Source organism: Ptychodera flava, chromosome 5 (assembly GCF_041260155.1).
Source record: "Ptychodera flava strain L36383 chromosome 5, AS_Pfla_20210202, whole genome shotgun sequence".
Lineage (NCBI taxonomy): Eukaryota > Metazoa > Hemichordata > Enteropneusta > Ptychoderidae > Ptychodera > Ptychodera flava.
Genome location: NC_091932.1, coordinates 42654911 through 42679225, shown reverse-complemented (window position 1 = coordinate 42679225; position 24315 = coordinate 42654911). Strand labels below are relative to the sequence as shown.

The following is a 24315-nucleotide window of genomic DNA, read 5'->3' as shown; positions in this document are numbered from 1 at the left end:
TTACTAGGCGAAGATCCTAAGTCAGAAATCGGGTTTTCTATAATTTCTTTCGGTGCATGAAACACAGATGGATATCAGGAGGTTTAACTATGTGCTGGTCTCGTTCCAGTAATTTTGAAATTCTTATTTAAGTCTTTCTTTTTCAGTAAATTTAATGAATTAAATGGGGTTTTAAATGGACGTTTATTTCCATGGTGTAAATCGGTGAGATTGGTTCATTTGCTGGGTTTTCACTTACCATCGGCCTCCATCTACTGACAGAGGTAAAACTCTACATGTAAGTTGATTGATCGATTTACTTATTCCTTGTAATTATATTTCCATACAGTGCCGAAGTTGAATACCAGGAAAGGAAACAAAAGGCGCTAAGAACTGGACACCCGATCAAAGACGAGGATTCTGACTGGGAGAAGGAACAGAGGGGAGACCTTGATGACGATGGAAAATCACCTTCACCTTCACCGAAAGGTTCTCCAAGGAGACGTCGCAAACGATCAAAAGAACATAAGACTGACAATTTGAAATCAGACAAAGAAATTCGACCCTCGCCAGAGAAATCAGACAATCTCTTAAAACCTGACCGACCGGCCTCTGGAAAAAGTTCGAAGTCGGTGAAGAGCGACACATCCGGCGTTTCATCGAAAGACAGTAATTCTGACAAATGCGGCAACAAAACCCCGAAAGGGACTTCAAAGAGCGTCAAGATATCAGACAAGACTGAGGAACTTGGCGATCAAGGGAAACAAAGCAAGGGACAAACAAGCGAAGACGACGTCATCGCAAAGCAGGATGGGAAATCTAAGAAGAAATCCAAAGATGGGAAGAAGAGTGACAAGGCAAATGAAGATGAGAATAAGAATAAGAAAAGCGACGAACAGACAGACGACAAAAAAAAAGGAAAAGATAAATCGAAAGATGCTGAACCTAGAAAACAAAAAGAACAGACGAAAGAGGAAAAGGGCGATGCAAAAGCGACAAAGAAAGACAAAGGCGGGAGAGGGGAGAAAGATGAAAACTCAACCGGTAAAAGCAGTAACGACCTCGAGTTAAAACCTGGGAGGGGAACTATTTCCCACAAGCACACAGGACCTACGGCTATTAAAAAATCGACTAATAAGAAAAGGTCATGACGATTTCATGGCAAGTGCGAGTTGGTCGGTGTGGTGTGGGACACAGTTCACTTCAGGTAGAGTCCGCCACGGAGACAGATATTCGGACTCTCAAACTTTTACCATTATTTTCTTGTCAGCTTGCATGCTCATCTCTTGATCGGACTCATTTCGAAGGCTTTGGAGTTAGTAACGTTTTTACCTGCTTGATTTCGTTAAAAATTAAAAGTTAATTCTTCCCCAGCCTCAGGGTTGGCGGCCATTTTGAATTACACATATTGCTAAATGTTAGGTAATTCCTTTCTCGTGAACAAAAAATTCGCACAGCAACTCTTGATGTCTACTCTTCTTTTACCAAGGCAATGGTTGATGGTTCGTTAGAAAAGTCTGCGCAACAGTGTGTCTGTCAATTTGAGGCGCGAATTACCTTAATTTACCGGGAATGACCTTTGACCTTGGCAGGGGTAGAAATAATCGAAAGTCTTAGGCGCTGTGTATCATGAACAGACAATTTCAACTGAATTATACTCAAGTCCTGCTTGTCAGTACAAAGTACTTCGTAAAACTTTGAGGTACACAAAAGAGTCCTCCTGTGTAGCCAAGCTCTTCCTATCCAAGATGTATCCCGTAGAAACACAGTACTATAAAACTCAATCAAAAAACACTGTTAACCCCCCCCCCCCCCCCACACACACACACTTTTGTTGAACAGTATATTCAAACCCTGAAACTCAAAGACTTCCTGAACATCGGTTTAGTATCAAATATCACTGTCTAGTGACATGCTCTACACGTATCGCATATATATTTTTGTACAAATGCGCAGTTGACAATCGTAAAAATTACGTAAACTGTCCCCCTTGCGATAGGCAGCGTTGGTACCAAGGTGTATGTGTACGATAAATGTTCATGTGTAAACCTTATATATTTTACTTAGAGCTCCAATGTACCATTTTTCTGACACCGTAGGTCGAAAAGTGCATTTAATGAACAAGTTAGACAAATCAGATATTGCTACATTCTTCAAATATTACTATTGAAATATTAGTGCCTAAATTTAAGCGTGTATAGTTTGTTTAATGCGTTGAGATTTTCATCATATTTTGAAATATGGTGATTGTAATACATTTACACTGTGGGCGACAAATCATACCTTCAAGATTAGAATCACAAAAAATGACACGAAAAGGACGACCTGTTTACAATTTTGCTTGGAGGGTCTCGGCCGAAGTGCCATTCACTGCGATTTGCATTGACAATTCTGCGACAAAACAAAATCAAATGTTCTTCAGAAAATATACACAGACTTACACTCTGTAATTGTTGATATAATTAAGTATAATTCTTGAAGTTTGCGAATAGTTTTTATGATTTTCCTTATCACAGAATAGGTACAATGGCTTTACGTGTCAAGGTTTTCAATTTTATCATTGTGGCATTGATATGACTGATCTCATGCCTGCAAAAAGTTTGAAGACATGAAGGCTTTTTCGTGCTTGATGGAAACTTTCTTTGCAAAATTAGTATTTGCATCAATATGATTTGCTTTTAATGAAGCTTTCTGAAGTTACTATGTTACAACTTCAGTTTGCATCTGCACACAGCTCGTCGTTCCCTGTTTTTAAAGTTATTGACTAAATTATCACAGGATTGGAAGATCCGTCGCTATCCTAGCTCTACGACAGGAACTCGAAGAGCGCCCTCGACGATAGATCTTTCAGTCTGGGCAGTCACTAAATTCCTCTCATCTCTGAGGAGATATATACCACCGTTGACTACCTTACATTGTATCACTTTTGTCTCGGTTTGCACTTGAACTTTCAACGGCTGGACAAGTCGGTGTCTTTATCTTATGACTGAAAAACGTCCACAAAGACAAACCAAATTACATTAGATCTTTCTGCTTGGACGCTCAGACTACGTATGGATAACAGGGCGCTATACCATATATTACAAATAATTTACACAAGATTTAGAATCATCGTCTATTCTCCTATAATTTGCCATCATAACAGCTCATTCTGAATCTTAAATTATTCAAATTAGGGCAACTTTCAATGACCAATCAACATCTCGGTATTATGATCGTTGTTACACGCTTAAGGCTTTTTGTACAACTCCTTATTCAAGTGCTTGTTTGTTCATTGTTTTGCTAAAGTACCCTGTTTGAAGAAGCAGAAGACTAAAGTCTTTGGACTCGTCACAGCTTTAATGTTTTCGCATCAATGTTTTATGAATTTAGATTTTTGATCATGATCACAAGAAATAGACTGTATCAGACTAAGGATGTACATTTGCACTGTAAATATGATATGTTTATAATTTGATATGTTGTTTATTTGATCTGTAAATAGGATATGTAAAAGTGAAAAACATTGTACATAATAAACAGTGTGACTGTTACAATACTGGTCTTCCGTCTGAAGTAGTATAACGATTTTTTTACGGTGTGGCGCCCTCATGCGGTGACTGAGGTACAAGACCTTAAAATTCACCGAAATGCACGTTACAGCATTAATATGACCTTGGTTCTACTTTTCATACCCGTTCAGAAACTACCATACTGTTTTCGATTGGTGTATTCGTCAAAATCACTAGTAAACAACACACAAGTACAAGATAAAATCAGCTTCTTGATCTTCTTTATTTTCAACCACCAGCAGAATCTCGATTTGAATGAAATAAATGAAATGGCTATGTTTGTCTGTTCATTTTTCTACGTTTCAAAGGTTTGTTACTTTTCAGATAGTTACCCATAATACACTTACCTGTGTCCGTCCAGAGAGTTAGAGCAATGTCAGTGTATGAACTTGGCATAAATTATTATATACATACTACATTAGGGCATGTCATCAGTTCATCATCATACATTCAGTCATTATGAAGATCATCATTCTTGATGTACCATCAATTTGAAATTTGTCAAGTGAATGGAGACATGGACATTTCAGAGTTGAATCAGTTGCACATATAAATAGATGTCTCTTCTACGTCATTTTGTCTTTATCCAATTGTACCCTCAACTCTAACATTTGTTGTTGCCATGACTGAATGGATCAAGGCAAACTCACAAGATATGACCGCTGCGATGAAATGATATCGATGAAACTGATACACAAAAGAGAAGAGATAGTCAAATCTTAGGATCCTCAAAATCAATATAGAGGCCTAAATCATGAACATGACAAAAAAAATTCCAACTGATCAAAGCTATAGATGAATAGTTCTGAAAAAAGACTGAAACCAAATCGATCACATTGTCTCCTCTGGTCACACAGTCTACAACATACAAATCTTCACCTACACACTTTGCCCTTACTGTTCAATGGAAATGTCCACGGCTAGCTCTCCTTGTACCTGGTACTTGTACTTGTTTGTCAAATTTTACCACACTGAGGGCAGGGAGTACAAAAATTTTATTGGGCTTCCCAGGGTTCTCCTTGATATATCACAACAATCAGACCAGTTGACAGCAGAAATGTTGCAATGGTTCGTAAGTAATTTTACTTCGGTCCCCTTGGTATTTCAATGCAACTAGATGAGGGAACAGTAGAAATGGTGCCTGGGTTCCAAAATCATTTACAAGTATTCCTAAATCATTGCAAAAATTCTGAAACAATGCTGTCATTGTAATCACTGCTCTCACCATAAAAGAAATGCTGTGACATGATATTTTTATTATATTCCATTCAGGAAAAGATAAAAGTAAATGCTATTTCATGTTTTGATAAACAGAAATAGAGTAAAAACTGTGCACTGACAGGCAGCAATAATGTTGGTGTATTAACTAAAGCATCTATGAAACGGATACGTAGAATATTAACATGAATAGCATCATCTTCAGTTTGACAAACTTTCCGGTGGAACAAAATGCCATGTAATTGGTTGAAACAGTAAAACCATTTGTATAACTATGCTCAAAATCTGAGCTTTTGTGTTGATTTCATTTCTGCTATTAAAAGGAACAAAATGGTGGTTTGGGGACTAGCTTTTGTAAATTTTGTATTATTTGAGTCGCAAGTTACACTGGTTAGTTCTCAAAAACAAGCCAAAGAAGCGTTCAGCCATCCTATAGACAGATATGCTACCAGAATTCATGACATATTATCTGGGGTCTGCCAGTAAGATATGCTAATGAGGTAGCAGTTGCTCTAGCTACTTGGAAAACTTCATCTCCAGTACATACATAGATACAACAAGATTTTGTTTGAGATCTACAGTCAACTTTAATCAATTTCTTATTCCTGTGAAATAAAAACAGACCAAATCAGTGAAATATTACCTTCAATGAGTAATACAGTATATCAAGTTATAAATTGCACTTAAATAATACAACTATTCTCATTTCACTCTCTTGCGTTTTTTCTGTTTATGTTTCTGTTTCCTTGGTAACTTGACATTCTGTATCAATGCAGCCATGTCTTTCTTTTCCTGTTTGACAGCGTCAATTGCATTCATGGTTGTCCCTGCAGCTGCATCTGTGGAGATACAAAATAAATCAACATTGTGGTCAAGATATCTTTGACCACCAGTGACAGCCTACAACATATACATAACTGGTAATTCACTTTCATATCTTTTACTTGAGAAACAGATACGAAAGTTGAATTCCTCAAAGTTTTGCCAAACATTACAACTTCATTCCAACCCTGTCAATGTCATCTGTTTATAGAAATCATGGGTTTCATGTCTGAAAGTCTTTCAAGAATTTTCCAGGAGCTTACTGACTCTGATTGACACACTTTCCATTAACAAATAAATTTATTAATGAAAGCAAGCACTGAACAATCTGCTTCTAGCAAGCTATATTCAATGCAATGTTTTTGAGCAATGTCAACAATTTTTCCTTCCAATTTATATCGCAAGTGCAAAGTGGAACGCTATCTTGGACATTAACACGCTTCTGGATAGCCTTGGCACTACACACGTACAGAACGTGAGATGTAGTCTGGCACTCGTGTAATGGGTCCCTTGTAACCATTCAACAGTGAACATAAGGATACAGCAACAAGGAGTTGGGGCACATGGAAATAGTAAATGTTACGGAATGGGTTTTCAGTATGGTTTTTTTGTGTACACAAAATCCTATTGTTCTCAATGGTAGATGTACATATGATGTATGGTAATTTTATTTATGCCAGGTTTATTACCAAGCATTGTTTGAATATGCAAATGACTGGATAGTGAGTCATATCAGTGGAGAGTATTCATTGGCCTGAAAGATTGCACCATCCAGTGGAAGATGGGCAAGGGTGTAGGGCATATGATTCTTTGGCAGATCTACGCTTTAGTGTGATGTGATATAGAAGTCAACTTACTGTATGTCTTTGGTATGTTGAGATGGCCACCTAATGTTGGAAACAATGCTGAAAAGCCTTTAGGGAATACTGGCCTCTGTAACATTGCTTTCAAATCCACTGTAATATTGGAAGGAAAATAGTAACACCCATGTCAGTAAGAAAATACAGAGGATGTTTGTACTCATGTATGTAATAGAATCATATACACACAGGTTAACTGAAACAAAGCATGTCCCTTGTCAAGCTTTTAATATCTTTTAGTCATTTGATTTATTTCCATCAGACCTCTTAATTCACTTTCAGATTGTTTGCTCATCCCATGATAAGAAATTGCCAACCTTGGAATTTTGAAATATCTGCAGTGATGCTTGTTTGGCTTAAGCTGAGATTTCAAACATTCTTGCAAAGATTATTGTGTGCTTGAATCAAAATATAGACAGTTGTGAAAGATAGCTGTAGAATTCTGTGATAATACATGGAGCTATACGGTTCTCTAAAATCATACCAATAGGCATGGAATTTGGCAAAACAACCGCTGAGGGCGCTATTCCACTATGTGCCTTAAAATTTCAATGGACTTGCCCACAGAGCTCACGCTGGCATTGATCTAAACCATTCAACAGATATTGTGTGCAGCTGAATGGTATAAAGCAGAAATATTCAGCACAACACTGCTGAGGTCAACTACAGGATATAAATAATTCTGGTGTCAATTTGTTACCAAGGGAGACAACAGGTTGACCTAACAGATCATTTCAATTAGATGGTAAACACTCAGAGACTTACTTTTCATTTTCTTGACTTTTCTTTCATGTTGCTTTTGTTCAAAGTTATCACCCATGTCATGAAGACTGGACACTCATTTAAGGAAACCATTATGATTTGAAATCACAGTTAACAAAATTTGATATTTGCATGCTACATGTTGTGCATTATATGATTCATCTTTTTAATACAAAACTGTGATATTTAAGCATGAACACCATTGATCTATGTCGGTAGATAGTTCAATGATTCAAATAGCAATATTGCATTTTGAACTGGAGTTGTAAAGCCTGCCTTCTTTAAGCTTGCTAAATCCAAAATGACTACTATCAAAGTCAACAGCCATAATGAGGAATATAACCTTTTTCATCCACAACACACACATAAGAACAGCAATGAAATAGACATTGGACAATTTTTTGTTAGGTACACTATGTTATAAATGTCTGCATGTGGTTACATTTGAACTGATCGCCATGGCAATACAGAAACAATGCAGTGTACCCTCTTAGGGAAGTGGGAACATTTTTTGAGTCATTTGAAGAAAACTAAATTTTGTGTGCTTTTACGGCTGTGTCAATAACACGTTAAATTATTTGTAATTTCCATCCATCATGAAGCTTCACCTTGTGTAATGACATGGTGAAATATCTTAGTGGGCACACTGATACACTGTACATACAAACAATGTAAAACTGTGTACATGGCCTCAGCATCATTCAAAATGTAACCGTATGCAGCCTTTTACGAAACACTGAACTTTCAAAAATGTTGATCAACACCTATTTCAATGCTGTGCTAATCAGTGCTTTCACGCAATTTGGATGAAAAAAGTCGCCGATCATCTATCTGATCATAAGGAATGTAAAGTACACTTCCAGATAAAGCTATTTTTAAAAGGATACCAAAGATCTTCATCAAGGTCAATGTCAAGTTCTTTTGCAGTCTTGGAAAACCAGTCATTGTGATGTTTCTTTTTCATAAACTGATGGTCCATTTTATCCAGTGTTCTTGCTGCATTAACTCTTTCCTTGACAGCTGTGAGGTACCTCATTTCTATCGGAAACACCGGAATATCTTCATCTGGTTTGTATAAAAGACAGAAAACAATGTAATGTGGTACAAACTATCTCAAGCTCAGTATTTTTCTGTACAAGCCACTCATCCAACAATCAGTACAATTTATTGACTTGTAAAATGAAACTTATCTGGAATTTTGAGTTTTGACTGGCATTCATTCAAGCAATCAGATTATGGCAAATTACAAAGATCTCCCAAAATCAATCTTGAATGTAGATCAAGTGAATATATGTACATAGCATGCCTGATGTTTTTAAGCTGGATACATGATATATATTGATATCATTGTGAATACTTTTAGAAACATGAGTACTTCCTGGCATGGAAAGGCAGAGGATATTATCTTGTGCAGAAAATTTTGTCAATACACAGCAACTCATTATTTTTTCACATCTATTTATTCTCAAAGGTTTACATATGAGATCCTGAATGTTGAATGAAACATCTTGTCAATAAAGTTCTTGCTCTCGATATTATCTGTCATTGTGTCTGGAAACTGTTGTAGCGTTGGTTGGTTGATCAACAGCTAAGAATACTATCTATAGGAGTTCCATTAAACATAATGCAAAGAGAGAGGTGCAGAACTACAACAAAATTCTCGTTGTCACTGATCATAGCAAATGATTGCTTTAGTCTTCTCACAGAGGAATGTATATGTGATCAATTAACTTACCTTTACTTAAAGTTTTACAAAGTCTTTTGTAGTTGGCCATATCGTCTGCACCAATCAACGCCAAGCTCAACCCTGCCTTTGATGCTCTAGCTGTGCGACCACTTCGATGGACATATACCTGTAAAGATAGGCTTTGAGTCAGTACATTGGACTACCACTGAGGACATATACCTGTAAAGATAGGCTTTGAGTCAGTACATTGGACTACCACTGATTCCTAAATGACATTACTTTGCATGATTCTGAAAGTCTGAAAATTTCATATCAAGAACCAAAACAAAATCTGAGCTGTTTAGATGTCAATTTGTGTCAAGAAGCTATCAAGATGAATTTCATTAGCTGTCACAAAGACATGCTGTGAAGGTTAACATGCACGGGACAAAAACATTACAGGCATGTGTTATGCTTGGAAGTAAAACAATCACTGCTAACAAAGGGAATCCAGTCTTGTAAAATTTAGTAGATATGATGAAAAGATTTTTGAACATTCACCAGAATGAAAACAAGGCATGATGGTAATGATACCACTCTACTTAAAGGCGGAGCCTCCCTTTAAAAGGACGCAAAGCTATGGCGGCGTTCATTGTGCAAGTGGATGCCAGATAGGCACCACCTCCAGAAAATGCCACTTTTTAGTTTTTTTCGGCCGCAAAAACGTAGACAGACTGCCAAGCGGTTAGCGCGAAGCTGCTGCCGATCAAACTCTGTGGTTATATTCAAATTCTAACGCGACGGGAAGGCGATTTTTAGGAAATTCGAGCGTTGGTGGTGGGGAATCAATGACAGTTTGCGATTTTAACCGACAGTAAATCAAACGCTTGTATAAACTGTTTGCAGGATTGCAAAAAGGTGACAAAAGGTTGAGATCAGTTTGTGTAATTAATGTTATAGAAATCAAACATCGTACTGGCCAAGTGTTTGACTGGGAGGAGAACTCCACTAATGCGAGAACCTGGGATTGAAATTGCAGCTTTAAGCATTTACATCTACCGGTAGGTATCACCTGTGAATGTTGTTTTCAAGTCACGGCAAGCAGATGAATGAAACAGAGAGAGTCTCAGTCTCTCTCTCTCTGTCTCTCTCTCTGTCTCTCTCTGTCTCTCTCTTTCTCTCTCTCTGTGTTTCTCTGACACAGACAGACAGACACATAGTGATAACATTGGCCTCCTAAAGAGCCTTGGAGGACACGGAGGACATGGAGTTTACAAACATTTTCCACATGTTTTTGTACTTATCACAGGATACAAAATGTAACACGAAATTTCTTAAACATCAAAACTGAAAAATATCCAAATCAAGACTCATCCTTCTATTGAGATTCCATGTCAACATTTTGATGAAATACAACATTTTGATGGAAATATTCATCACAGGAGACTTGGAATAAATTCAGAGGGTAACTAAATGTATTTTACTACATTGTTTTGAATTAATTACTTCAGCAGTCCTTGGTATCTGGTAATGGACCACATGTTGAACATTTGGAATATCAAGTCCTCTGGCAGCTACATCTGTTGCCAGTAGCAACCCCTTTGCATCTGATGAGAACCTCTCCAGATTCTTCAGTCTTTGTTTCTGATGCATGTTGGCGTGAAGTGGGAGAGGTCTTTTTCCAAGGAGTGTGAAGATGGAAACTAGACGGCGAATACAATCTATGCTGTTTGTGAATACCAATGTCCGTCCTGGATATTGAAGCAGGAAATAAAACAAATAATAGTCCTGGAATGAAAAAGAAACATTATTGGAATTATGAACAATGTGATTGAGAGTGTACAGATTTTTTTACTTTTTCACTAGGTCAATTAGTTTGCCGAATAGCTTGATGGCTGGATTGTGGGTTGGTTGGTGATGTCAAACAATTAGTTTATTCAAAATTTCATTTTGACCAATTTTTCAATAAGCAATATAAATAGTAGCTAGTAAGATCCACTTTGTCGACTTCAGTGATTATTCGGAATCGCTTGCACTGGTTTTCCTTTGAACATTGTTATCATTGCATGAATAATGGCATAACTTTGGAACATTGAAAGTCAGTGATATTGAACACCAAGAGTAGACTTTTGACCTCCGACACATCTCCACTAAGTACCGAGAAGATAGAAGCCGAGACTTCCAAGCTTTTGAAAATGATGGAAAGACATCCCCTCTACATCCAGATATTCTCAGGATACCACATCAAAGCAGCTATGTTAAAGTGTTTGTAGCATTAAATTTTCATGATTTTCTCACCTTTTTTATTTTTGATGACAATTGCAATTTCTTGTTCTACTCCCTAAATTAGTTGAAACATCTGCATATTTACCTTGTCAATGCAGTGTATATATGAGTTAATTGCACTGTTATTGTGTACATTTGAATTCTATTCTGGACCAGACTGTGTTGACAGGCTGAATACTGTGTATCTCAGCATGTTTTGGAGGGTACAGTGAGAAACTGTTTTACAATCAAAAAACGTGAAAAAATTTTCAAAAGTTTTATCTACTGACCCTTTAAAAGCTACAGTAGACATACCGGTATGTTCACCTTTGAAAGTTTTCACTGCTAACAAGCTGCAGTAGACATATGTTCACCTTTGAAAGTTTTCGCTGCTAACAAGGACGGTTGTAAAAGGTTCCGTGATGTCTCAATTACACAAATCTGAGACTCTCTCATGGTCCCGCATTGGCTAAGCTTCTCATCATATGCTTCTCAGAAAGTTTTACTCCTGTTTGGTTGATGTTAAATATTGTCTTTTTAATGTGTTTTGTAATAACATTTACTGCAATTACTTATGGTTCGATTTTAATGCAAGTGCCATTCGTAGCATCATTGTGTGTCACAACAATGCATTTCGTAGATTGTTTGGCTATCCAAGATACACCAGTGCCTCAAAGGTGTTCGTTCAACATTCAGTAAACTGTTTCTAAGTTTTAAGGAGGAGAACAGCGTACAACTTTAGTGCTCGTTTGCAAAGAAGTAAAAATGTTCTGATTTATCGACTTCTTGCATGTGACATGCACTTTAATGGACTTCAAGCCCACTAGGCAAATATTTTATATTAATTGTGCTTTATTTTACTGTGTGATGTCTTGTCATGAACATTTTTTTATCTGTTTTTTAATCTTTTATTTCTTATGGACGTTTTTGAAAGTCTGAAATAAAGTAATAATAAACAAGTCATCGTTGATGACACAGTCCCCGCTTGTCCATTTTGTTATAATCTTTGGTGTCTAGGTAGCTGTGGAATGACATTGATGCAACGGGTGCATCAGGCCTGTGACTTGCATAATAAAGTAATCTGAGGAACGTTCAATAAAAGACTCATCTCTGCCGGTGTTGACCACTAAAGGAACTTTTGATTACATCACACATAACGATGCCCTCACTGCCTCTAGTGTCATGATGGCACATACTATACACATGGTTTGGTGGAATTTTAGAAATGGTATGGGATCGGGTATGTTGTTGTAATCAGCCATTTTGGATCATATAATGAAACAAATTAATAATGAAACAAATTAATGTGCACAAGAATGCAGCCATATCACGTTTAAACAAAATCAGTCCATTGAAGGACAGTGACCTATGTTTATAAAATTGAAATCAAATGGCTGTCTATTGACCATTTGGATCGTAGCACAAAATTAGTAGACATGCATAAGTATGCCATAGTACTTTATCTTTGTACCAAGTCTCAACAACATTGGATAAGGAATATTTGCATATGATTAAGCCTCAAAGACATGAAAAAATCCAAAAATGACAATCTGGCAGCCATATTGGAACATGTCACGAAGTAAATTGACATGTATACATGTATGTGTGCCATTGTGCCAAGTTTGGACAAAAGGGTTTAATGACCTTTGAATTATGCTTCAAAGACATGCAAAATTCCAACAAAATGGCAGTTCTGCAGCCATATTGGATCCTATCGCAAGGTTAATTGATACATGCATATGTATGCCAAAGTGCTTTGCCTTTGTGCCAAGTTTGAACAAAATCAGTTCAAGGATGTTGAGTTTGGTTCAGAGACATGAGAAAATCGCAAAAAAATGGACGCCTGTCGGCCATATTGGATCATATCATGAAATAAAGTGGCGTTCATATGAAGGGCATAATGTTTAGCTTTTGTGCCAATTTGAACAGAATCGGTTCAAGGATGTCTGAGTTATGGTCCAAAGACATGAAAAATCGCAACAAAATGGCTGCCTCACGCCCATATTGGATCGTATCGCAAAATAATTTTACATGCACATGAAGGCCATAGTGTTATGCCTTTGTGCCAAGTTTTAACAGAATCTGTTCAAGGATGTCTGAGTTATGATCCAAAAACATGAAAGATCCCAACAAAATGGCCGCCTCACGCCCATATTGGATCGTATCGCAATATAATTTGACAAGCATAGGCCATAGTGTTATGCCTTTGTGCAAAGTTTGAACAGAATCGGTTCAAGGATATTTGAGTTATGGTCCAAAGACATGAAAAATCGCAACAAAATGGCCGCCTCGCGCCCATATTGGATCGTATCGTGATATAATTTAATATGGATATAAAAGCCATAGTGTTATGCCTTTGTGCCAAGTTTGAACAGAATCTGTTCAAGGATGTCTGAGTTATGATCCAAAGACATGAAAGATCGCAACAAAATGGCCGCCTCGCGCCCATATTGGATCGTATCGCAATATAATTTGACAAGCATATGTAGGCCATAGTGTTATGCCTTTGTGCAAAGTTTGAACAGAATCGGTTCAAGGATATTTGAGTTATGGCTCAAAGACATGAAAAAATCGCAAACAAAATGGCCGCCTCGCGGCCATGTTGGATTGTTCGCAAAATAATTTGACATGCACATGTAGGCCATAGTGTTATGCCTTTGTGCCATGGTTGAACAGAATATGTTCAAGGATGTCTGAGTTATGGTCCAAAGACAAGAAAAATCGCAACAAAATGGCCGCCTCGCGCCCTATTGGATCGTATCGTGATATAATTTAATATGGATATAAAAGCCATAGTGTTATGCCTTTGTGCCAAGTTTGAACAGAATCTGTTCAAGGATGTTTGAGTTATGGTCCAAAGACATGAAAAATCACAACAAAATGCCGCCTCGCAGCCATATTGGATCGTATCACAAAATAAATCGACATGCATCTGTAGGTCATAGTGCTATGCCTTTGTGCTGAGTTTGAACAAAATTGGTTCAGCAGTGTCTGAGAAACTGTTGATGACGCGGACGGACGGACGGACGGACGGGACCCAATCTATAAGTCCCCGCCGGACTTCGTCCGCGGGGACTAATAAATAAGCACTATACTGTGGCTGGTATAGCCTGGCTCAAGTCAAGCCGGCATAGTCAGGTTCGTGAGTGACGTAGCCAGTGAAGCTATGTCAGTTTTCAGATCCAGCAGGGGACTGTGAGAGAGTCTACAATACTCATGACAAGACATGATGTTAAAACATATCATACCTTTTCTTCCAGAGTACAGTTTATCCTGGCTTCCGTCAATGTTTCAACAGTCAGTTCTTTCTTGGTAAGGTCAACCACTTTCATGTGATTTTCTCGGATGCCAATTTGGTAAATAAGAGATTCTGATGGACATAAACAACAAATTTCATCACAATATTATTTATGATGAAACCTTCATAGACATATTGATTTTAATATTCTAATTCTACGGAAACACAAACACTACATTCTACAAATAAATTGTTTGGCTTTTTAGTTTCTATGCTTGAGTACTGTGGTGAGATGATGTAACTGTGTCACATGACGTGTCTAAGCCAATAGAAAGTGTCTGCCAATTCACATATTTTGATGTATTTCAGTATACCATATTCATCATTATTGGGGCCACATTACAGAGACATCAACAGCTGACCAGTTTTCAGTTCATTTTTACATTCTTTTACAACGTCAAGTGTGCAAGCTACTACTCCCATGTGGCAGGACGATACAAATCTGCATTGCTTTCCTACAGTTCAAAATACTTCCAATCACTTTGGGTGATTGGAATACACAGGGTAGTCTTGTATTATAAAATTTGGTTTTACAATCACTTTGTAACTTACAGCCATAGAAAACCTGATTGTCTAAAGCAATACTGTATGGTGATATTTGTATTTATGTTGTCTTTACCTAGCTTCTGTTCTTTGTTCAGGTCATATTTCTTTTTCATCAGTTTTCTCTGAGGTCCAAGATGTACCATGGTCAGTGTCGCTGAGAAGACAAACATCTGTCTTTTCATTTCAGTGCTGCAAATTCAAACAGAGCAATCTCAGTCAAAGAATGACCTTCACCCTTTGAACCCTGACCCCAACCTGGTAATTTATGTCATGAGGAGATTTACAGCTGAACATGGAGCTAAACCTTGATGTACAGTCATTTTCATATTTGAAACAGTTTTAAAGTACTATTGCAGTGTTGATTTTAAACCAGGCGACACTGTGTCCCACTACCTTTTATTTTGGGGACATTTTGCACATTTTGGGGACAATATGCATCAATGTCAATCAAAATTTGTCTTATTTTGTTAAAAATTAGTTTCACAAAACAAAATTCAAGGTACCTGGACCCCGTCATGATTTTTACATTTTAGGCAAGCAATTGTAGAGGTACACTGTGTCTGTTGCCAATCAGAGTTCAGGCAGACAATAAGCAATTTATAATATGAAGTACAGCATTTTAATTAATTGTAATCATATCTCTGGAAGTTCGTAAATATAAGCATCATAATACTTTTGCAAAACACAGGCCACTCTCAGTATCAGATATTATTTGCAGACTACACCCGACACAGTCCACTCATGGGTGAGCCCAAAGTGACCCGCAGTACACAAGAATGTGGGACAACGGATTCTCTTTTGTGGACATTGTTGCAAGGGCATGTCCTGGCTGCAACACGGCTATCGTGGTGTAATTTATCAATATCTGACCTTGTACCTTCACAAGGAAAAGGAAAAGGGCAAAATCAACAAAATATCATTGCTTTGGTATGGTAAAACCCTAGCGCCTGATATTTCAAAGGACTGTAATAGTGTTGATTGAGAGTATTCTAAGGAGTCCACAATTGCAGGGTGGGTGGTGGCACTGTATCACTTTGTAGTTAAGTTCACAAAGTATTTCATTAGCAAACAGTGAATTTTCACAACTGAAAATCTGAACAACAGATTAGAATCAAACAGAATTTTGGAGAAAATAAGAAGAAAATAAAGAAGAATAAAGAAGAAAATAATTACTAAATTTTGAGGTAACAAAAAATAATACTTGAGCAGGGATCAACTCAAGCAATGGAAAGTCATACAATATAGGCCAAAGTGGTTGAATTTGGTAAGAGTTTATGTAAAGTTAGGAATAAGATCAGTGTTTGTAACTAAATGTTACAGAAAAGGTATGCACAGACAGTTTAGTTTAGCTTTGTAAACCAAAGAATAGAAACTTATGAATGAGCCAAAACTTTTAAATATGAGATTTATGGACAATAACTGTGAATTTTGTACTATACAAGCGAGCATAAACGTTGAAGGTTTGAAGCTAAAGCACAAATGAGTTGCAAATTTATAGAAGACAAAATGTTATCACTGAAAGTTGCAACTGTCAAATATATAATCTGGGAAACTCAATAGAACGTAATTCAGGCAGTAGAAGTTTATTAATTAACTAGAAATGGTCATGAAAATTCACAATCAACTGAACATATTCATAACAGAAAAATTTGTGCGGAAGTTTTTTTCATCTCACCCATTGATCAGATCTAGAAGCAGCGACAGCTCTTCAAAGTGTCCTTTCTCAACCATTCTGTCAGCTTCATCAAGCACAAGATATTTCACTCTATTGACTGTGCGAAGATGTGGTTCATGCTGCAAAGGCAAAAAGATTTACATTATATAAAATTTTATAAGATCAGATTACCAATAAATAAATTCACTGACTCTCTAATTCACTAGCAGATATACTTTAAGGAAGAACGCACTTTGGGGACAGATATTCACACTCAAATTTCCACAATTATTTTCTGTTTTACCACTTGAACTTTCACTGTCTTAGTTTTCGAAAAATATTTAACTTTTTCCCATAGAGTTAACACATGAATGGTGGCCATTTTGAATTTCAAATATCGCAAAATATTGGGTAATTTGTTCGCTAGTTCTAAACTTTGCACGGTGACCCCAATTTTTATTGTTAATTTGGTAAGACAATAGTTGAAAGTTTCATTTTGGAAATTTTGAGCAAAAGTTTAAGTCTTTCACTTTCAAGGCGAATACTATCTTAAGCACAACTATTGCTCAACTATTGTCACCTGAGGCGCTCTTCCTCTCACCATCACAAACTCATAGTATTTGCAATCAACCCTTTTCCAGTCAGGCTCGTATGGTATGACAGGTAAAGCTGGGTTAACATTAGCAAAAACAGACAATACTTTTAATAGACTTGAACTTCTTTAGACCTAAAAACATACATGTTTTGTTAGGATAGAAATGAGACATGTTTACAGCACTAACCTTGAAGACAGTGTATATCACAGTCATTATTGTTTTAGTCCTTAGGATACACTTATTTTCGATGACTTGACCACACAAAGGTATATGCATGCAAATACACTCAAAGGAGCAGGTTTTTGGTATGCTTTATCTCTCATCAATTTGAATAACTACATGCAAATACATTCAAAGGGGCAAAGTTTTATATATGCTTTATCTCTCTTTATTTAATTAACTGGACACAACTTTGAAAGAAGGACAATGTAAAATACTTACAAAACATAAATAGCCAATATCAACAGAAGCTGATGTGAGAACTTGGGATTGAGGATTGAGTATTTATCTGTACCCTAGATATAATGTGGGCCATGTAATTTAGAGGACACAGTATTGCTTTGGTCATTTCATTAATTTACTCAATCATACAACACTGCTCAAAGAACACTGTACCTGTTGTATCAATTCCCATAATCTTCCAGGCGTTCCTATGACAATCTGTGGTTTCTTTTTGAGGACTCTTTCTTGCTTCTGAGCTGACATTCCTCCAACAATCACAGCAATCTGAAAATCAAACAAGGGAAAGTGTTATAACATGGTGACAGATATATTGCAGTATCATCCAAATGGTTCTAAGAACGTAAGACTTTAGAAGCAAATGTATTGCCATCGAATTATTATTAAACTTTTTTTACTGTCAATAACTTGTTAGGCCAATAAGGCCATCTTCTACAAGGTCGATGATAAAAAAATTTATCCCTGAAGCTACTATAGACATGGATACAAAATTAAGTATTTCCTGACTGTATGAAATTATCTCACTAAGGTCATCTTAGGGACCTGTAAATAAAATATTAGAGCTGTCTGACCAGTGGTTTTGAAAAAACTGGCGACCCAACAGTTTACAGAGCTCTGCTGTGTTATGTAGAGAAAAACTTTTTGTGACATAGTACTGATGAAGAAGGTGGATATCTTTGATAGCTCATTACAGGATGGCCTGACCAAAAATGGCAAAATTAGCTGCAAAAATACAAAATTGATGATTTCATCATCATTTCAATATATTACATTAAGATAAAGCCTAGGAACATTCTTACAGACTGACGCCGGACGCCGTACGGATACCCATCCCAATAGCTTCTATAGACTACGGTATACCGGTAGTCTATAGTAGCTAAAAACAGTAGCTTAGTCATGGTCATATGTAACATAGTACAGTGTATGATGAATATCTTTATAATTGTGTTGTACATTGTACAGAACTTTTAAATGGCTAATGTCACTCATTCTCCATATTAATGAGTCTCCCTGATCCCTAAAGGTGTTATGAACACAAAATACAACATAATAGATTTGGGGACAACTCTTGTTATACACACTATGACTGAGGAAATGTGTATACATGTACATTCAAATAATTCAAACCTACATGTGTTACTGTTACAGCTGCCATCTGTCATCTTTACCCGTTCACCCTAATTCTCTGTGGACACATCTACACTTACTATTGATAACAATGGGTTTGGGCCAAACCACGATGGTGAAAAGGTTACAGGTAGATTACACCTCTCGGACAAATTTTTGTACTCACAACCTCATAATTCTTCTCCAGTCTATGCCTTGGACGTGAAGAGTGAATTTTCATCACATTTGTTTTGTACAAATCAGAAATTTAATGTTTTCCAACTGCATTAGAACAGACGACAGTGGCCACTTTGCCTGCCAATTATAAGTAAACTTGATTTACATATAGTTCACTGTTGTGTTCCTCAGAATTTGCACAGTGACCCATAATAAGTTCTTCATTTTGAAAGAGAACGGTGTAAGGGACCAATAGATGTAACTTTTGATGATTTTTTTCCACAATTTTCGTTTTTTATACAATTTTTTGATTTGTGTGTTAACTAAAAGTTCCTGTTCGACTCCCTAAAGCATGTTAAAAACACCTGCAATTAATTGTATCATAACATGCTTTTTGGAGTAATACAAGACATTGACATTGACATTGAAACAAACATAGTGCAAACAAGTCATTAAAAGTTACATCCACTGGCCCTTAAAAGGTAGGGGACTCGATCCCAGGGATCAAGTTTGTTCTAGTCTGTAAGAGGATTATGGGTGTGTTATAGCCTTTTGTTTTCCATTGAAATTGTAATCTAGTCAGTCAGTTTCGTTGTAAGAGAATCTGACCCCTGACACAGGCCTTTAAAGTTTCTTTGGGGACATAGGGAAAACATAACTTTCACACTCGTTTTTGAGACATACCATGAAATCTTACCTTAATGTCTGTGTGTTTGGAAACTGCCACTAGATGATTTCTGACTTGAATTGCAAGTTCTCTTGTTGGAGTCAGTATCAGTGCAAGCAAGCTGTCATGTGTGGTTGAATCATTGCTGTCATCAAGAGTTCCACACTTCTTCAATTTCTTCTCTTTCTGTCTTTCTTCCTTCTCTTGAATTTCCAAAATATGATGCAATATGGGAATGCCAAATGCCAGGGTTTTTCCACTGCCCTATCAACATGGAAGAGGAGATTTCAATTAGTGATAATTTCCACTTAATTAGATGTTGTTTTGCACGAGAACTTCAAAATACTGTGAAAATATCGAGTTTTATGAATGAAAATATCAAGTCAGCAGGCTTACATGAAACAGGAAAAAACCAATTTACAGAAGGTACCTCTACCCATTAAAGTATGCTGCTCAAAGTCATAACACACTGATTAAATCTTGAATTCACCATCCTTTGACAGTTTGTCTACTTCTCTCGCAACACGGGAGGTTTCAATTCAAACTCAATTGTCAGTTTACAACACTTTCTGAGGAGTTAAACAATTGTCTTATTTTGTTCAACTCCAGTTTTGTTTAATGATAATTGGTCACAACAAATCTACATATATCTACATATGACGAAAGAGGTATGCACGTCATGTTTACTTGTGGAATATCAGTGATATCCCCTTTGGTGGCGCACTTATTCAGTTGGCATGCCAAGTGAAAATCAATGATTGGCTGAAATGAATAAAGTAGTCTGATTTCCTTCAAAACCTGTTACTGACACTTTTAACTTTATCCTCTGGGAAACCTATGAAATCCCCTTTTCTGACAGAAAATAAAATGTCTTTGAACTAAAGTTTGGAAAAAATTTGGAGAACTGACCAAATTGTTTACACAAAATGATTGCAAGTGTTTCATTTGTGTATGGTGCTTTGTCCAGAAGAGCAAGGGTCATTCTGCTTATATAAACAGCGCCCTCACAGGGTCACTTTGTGTTTCAACTACGTACTGTTTCAGCAGCTCCAATGATATCTTGGTAATCTCTGATGGCTGGTGGTAGGCATCTTGTCTGGATTGGTGTTGGAGTTGTGAATCCTTTGTCAGCCAGACCGTGTAAGATAGGCTCAGGTACATACAGATTCAGCCAGGCAGACATATCAAGATCTGTAAAACAAAACATTGTATAAAGATGGACATTTAGTAACTTGAAGCACACGAGTAAAATGGAAAGATGCTGGTACAATATTAATAGGGTTCTGCATTGGGTGATGGGGGGGGGGGGATAGGCCACCTGTGTTGTTGGACAAATTTATTCAAATGTTAATAATGACAAGAAAATATACATTTGAACACCAAAAGAATTTACAAGTTAAGGTAGAACGCACCTTGGGGACAGATATTCAAATTCTCAAACTTTTACAATTCTTTTCTGATAAACCACTTATGGGGGTTCATTTTAAAGCTCTTGGTGTAAGAAAACTTTTCACCAGCTTAGTTTTATAAAATTCAAATTTAACTTTCCTCCATAAACTTAACACAGGGATGGCGGGCATTTTGAATTTCACAAATGGGTAAATCTTGGGTAATATTTTTCCCTAGTACCACAATTTGCACGGTGACCCCTATTTTTCTTCTTGATTTTGAAAGAAAATGGATCAAATATTCTTGACAGTAAGTTCTAGCAAAAGTTTAAGTCATTCACTTTCATGGTGCATACTACCTTAAGTATTGTTATGCAAATTAACCATCTACTTTTCTCAAGCTATGGAGAACACTTGAAAGTCATTGTTTTCACAAACAGTGCAAAACATTAGATTGGACCATACACAGAAGAAGCAAGACTCTATACGATTGGACTCAATTCACTGACTACATTATACTCTTTTCTGTTGTCACTTTCAATATCTTGTACTGACACTACAGCATTTCTTCTCAAAAATCTTAGATCATTTGTATACTAATATATTTGATTCAATGCAAGCAGACAGACAGATACCAAATTGACAGAGACTTATTTGGTGCTCTCCATACAGCAATATTATCACCATGAATACCAGTTTGATATTGCAGCAGAAAATACACATCAGGGAATACACATATTCAACGGACAAAGTCGGCCATTTTTCATAAATTTTGTTTGATAGGAGATACTACTTACATTGTTTGACATGTCGAAAGATACTGAATGAATGGGTGACCATGCATATATTGGATCCGGTTTTTAGACAGATTAAATGAAACCCATCGCAAAAATGAATTAATGGTCATGACCATTTATTCATTTTCTCAATGATCTCATGTATCGTGTCTAAAACCGGGGTTGAATATATGCATGGTCACCCATTCATTCAATATCTTACAACATGTCAAACAATATAAGTAGTATCTCGTATCACATAAAAAATGGCCGACTTTGTCCAACTTTGTCTCCCTTTAAGGTAAAATGTGTCTTGGGGACAGATATGCAGACTTTACTTTTGTGGAGCTCCTGGAGTAAATGAAAAGTTCACTGGCTTATTTTTGCACAAATCAAAAATTTTAATTGTAATTTTTTTCTCCTGACAGCTAACACTGGAATGGTGGTCATTTTGGATTTTAAGTGTCCAGAAATATTGGCTAATTCAATTTTCTTGTATCAAATTTTGCAACTGACTCCTGATATTTATTCTTGATTTCCAAAGGGAATGGCTTAAAGTTGTCTTACTGAAAACTTGAGCAAAAGTTAAAGTCTTTCAATGATGAGGTGTTAACAACCTTAATTTGGCTAGATCATTGTATCCTCAGGGGGATACATTTAAGGTTCACTAGCAAATCTCTGAACACTTTTATAATGTACATATTGGAATGAAAACTTAGACAGAATGTTCAAATTCCATACTTTTGTTGGTGACAGACTTGGTAAACTTGCTACTTTCACTTTAACCCTTTGAGTGCTGTTATTTTTCCTACCAAAAATTTTAGTGCAACATTTTACCAATTTTTATGAATTTTTCTGTAATGTTTTTGATAATTTTGGACCGAATGGATATCACATTTCGTTGGCTACAATTTTTTATCAAACTTTTGGCAAAAATCCAAAAAAAAATTCACTTGGTTATATTTTTAAAAAGGTGACAAAAATTTACTTTGGGGCTCAAAGGGTTAAATAATCCATACACTTTCAAGAGCAATGCAAAGCATAAATGATAAATTTCTGTCCCAGAAAAAAGAAAATTTTCTGAGTCAAACATTGTTTCTCACTTTTCCATTCTTCATTTTCATCTTCTTCATCCTTCTCAACATCGCTGTCTTCACTATCAGCAGCTATTACTTCAAGTTGCTTTCCCCTTCTTTTGGTGCCAACAGTTTCTTCAATTTTCCTTTTCTCATGGTCTTGTTTTGTCTGTCAAGACATTCAACAGAGTCATTTTTTGTATTTATTAATAATATAAATATTTATCATAGATATATGTTGGACAATATCCCACCATAAACCTTGTCATGGTTACTATTTGATACTGATGGAAACCCTATAGAATAATTTTGAAACTCTAGTAAGCTTATAAAGTTATTGGCATTGACAAACACTATTCACAAAATGTTTTCCTTTGAACAAGTTATTATGGGAAATTATGGAAAATGCAGTCTGAACCAGGAGAAAACATGTAGGTCACACAGCAGCTGACGCATAACATAAAATACTGTACAAGCACCCACCTGTGTCTGCACCTTTTTCTTTTCTTCTTCTTCTTCTTTGGTGGCTTGCTACGCTTTCTTCATCATGCTGCTTGCGTTTTTTACCTTTTTCTTAGACTTTTCTTCTTCAAATTCAACTTCATCGCTCTGATAGATTATAAAAAATAAATATCAACAGTCAAACCGCACTTCAAATCTGTTCCATAGCTCTGACATTAGGCTGTATGGTACAAATATTTTTCTGCATTACTGTATACCTCGAATGTCATGAAGATAAGTCATACTTCAGTGTACTGAACTATAAAAATTTAATCCAAATAGTGTTGTTTGCAGTTGCAGGCATGTTACTTAATTATAATAATAATAATAATATAATATAATAATATTGGGTTCTTATATAGCGCACATATCCACAAGTACATGTGCTCAAGGCTACCCTGGTCACTGGACCTAATATGATACCACTCAACTCCCTGGGGAACAAACTACAGCTCACATGTGCAGCCAATAAGCGCAGCAGAGCTAAACACACACATTACAACCACTGTCCTACCAGGTACCCATCACTCCTGGGTGGGGAGAAGCAATGAGGAATAAAGTGCCTTGCTCAAGGACACAACACCACAGCCATGCCGGGGCTCGAACTCACCATCCTGTGATCGTGAGTCCACTGCTCTAGCCACTGGCCCATGACTGCATGGACGTGCAGGGCTGGCAATTAGTGGTCGATCCACATCAACAGACTACCAACTTTTCCCTGGGGCTACCAAAATCGATAAAATGGTAGCCCACATGGACTACCAAAGTCATTACTTGGCGTGACATGTCTAGTATGTCACTTTTGGACGAGCTCGCCACACTCAACCCAGAAAGACTAGACTATGACTATGTTTTACAAAGACAACCGTGCGGGGGGGGGGGGGGGGTGGGGGGGTGCAACAAAGTTTCAATATCTCAACTGATGTACTTGGATGACAGGCACAGAA

At 36.8% G+C, this 24315-nt stretch overlaps 3 protein-coding genes across 5 annotated transcripts in view; 1 reads left to right on the top strand and 2 right to left on the bottom strand.

The window, feature by feature from the left end:
* The window catches only part of LOC139134016 (nucleolar protein 58-like), a 28964-nt gene extending 25449 nt beyond the window's left edge, over positions 1-3515 (top strand). For all 3 annotated transcript variants that reach the window (XM_070700851.1, XM_070700852.1, XM_070700850.1), the window contains exon 4: positions 329-3515. In XM_070700851.1, coding sequence (XP_070556952.1) covers positions 329-1130 — 802 coding nt within the window. In that variant the 3' untranslated portion in view covers positions 1131-3515. The remainder of the gene's footprint in view (positions 1-328) is intronic.
* Positions 3516-5310: 1795 nt separating this feature from the next.
* Positions 5311-24315, bottom strand: part of LOC139134014 (ATP-dependent RNA helicase DDX24-like) — a 23622-nt gene continuing 4617 nt past the window's right edge. The window contains exons 2-15 of the mRNA XM_070700849.1: positions 23351-23476; positions 22895-23036; positions 20664-20818; positions 19658-19891; positions 17833-17943; positions 16643-16761; positions 15041-15156; positions 14372-14493; positions 10365-10646; positions 8928-9045; positions 8080-8257; positions 7196-7260; positions 6428-6526; positions 5311-5587 (exon numbers count right to left, since the gene is read on the bottom strand). Of these exons, the coding sequence (XP_070556950.1) occupies positions 5451-5587; positions 6428-6526; positions 7196-7260; positions 8080-8257; positions 8928-9045; positions 10365-10646; positions 14372-14493; positions 15041-15156; positions 16643-16761; positions 17833-17943; positions 19658-19891; positions 20664-20810 (1728 nt within the window). The 5' untranslated portion in view covers positions 20811-20818; positions 22895-23036; positions 23351-23476 and the 3' untranslated portion in view covers positions 5311-5450. The remainder of the gene's footprint in view (positions 5588-6427; positions 6527-7195; positions 7261-8079; positions 8258-8927; positions 9046-10364; positions 10647-14371; positions 14494-15040; positions 15157-16642; positions 16762-17832; positions 17944-19657; positions 19892-20663; positions 20819-22894; positions 23037-23350; positions 23477-24315) is intronic.
* LOC139133749 (histone H3.v1-like) overlaps positions 22126-24315 on the bottom strand; it is a 6774-nt gene continuing 4584 nt past the window's right edge. The window contains exons 2-4 of the mRNA XM_070700516.1: positions 23435-23476; positions 22895-23036; positions 22126-22142 (exon numbers count right to left, since the gene is read on the bottom strand). Coding sequence (XP_070556617.1) covers positions 22126-22142; positions 22895-23036; positions 23435-23476 — 201 coding nt within the window. The remainder of the gene's footprint in view (positions 22143-22894; positions 23037-23434; positions 23477-24315) is intronic.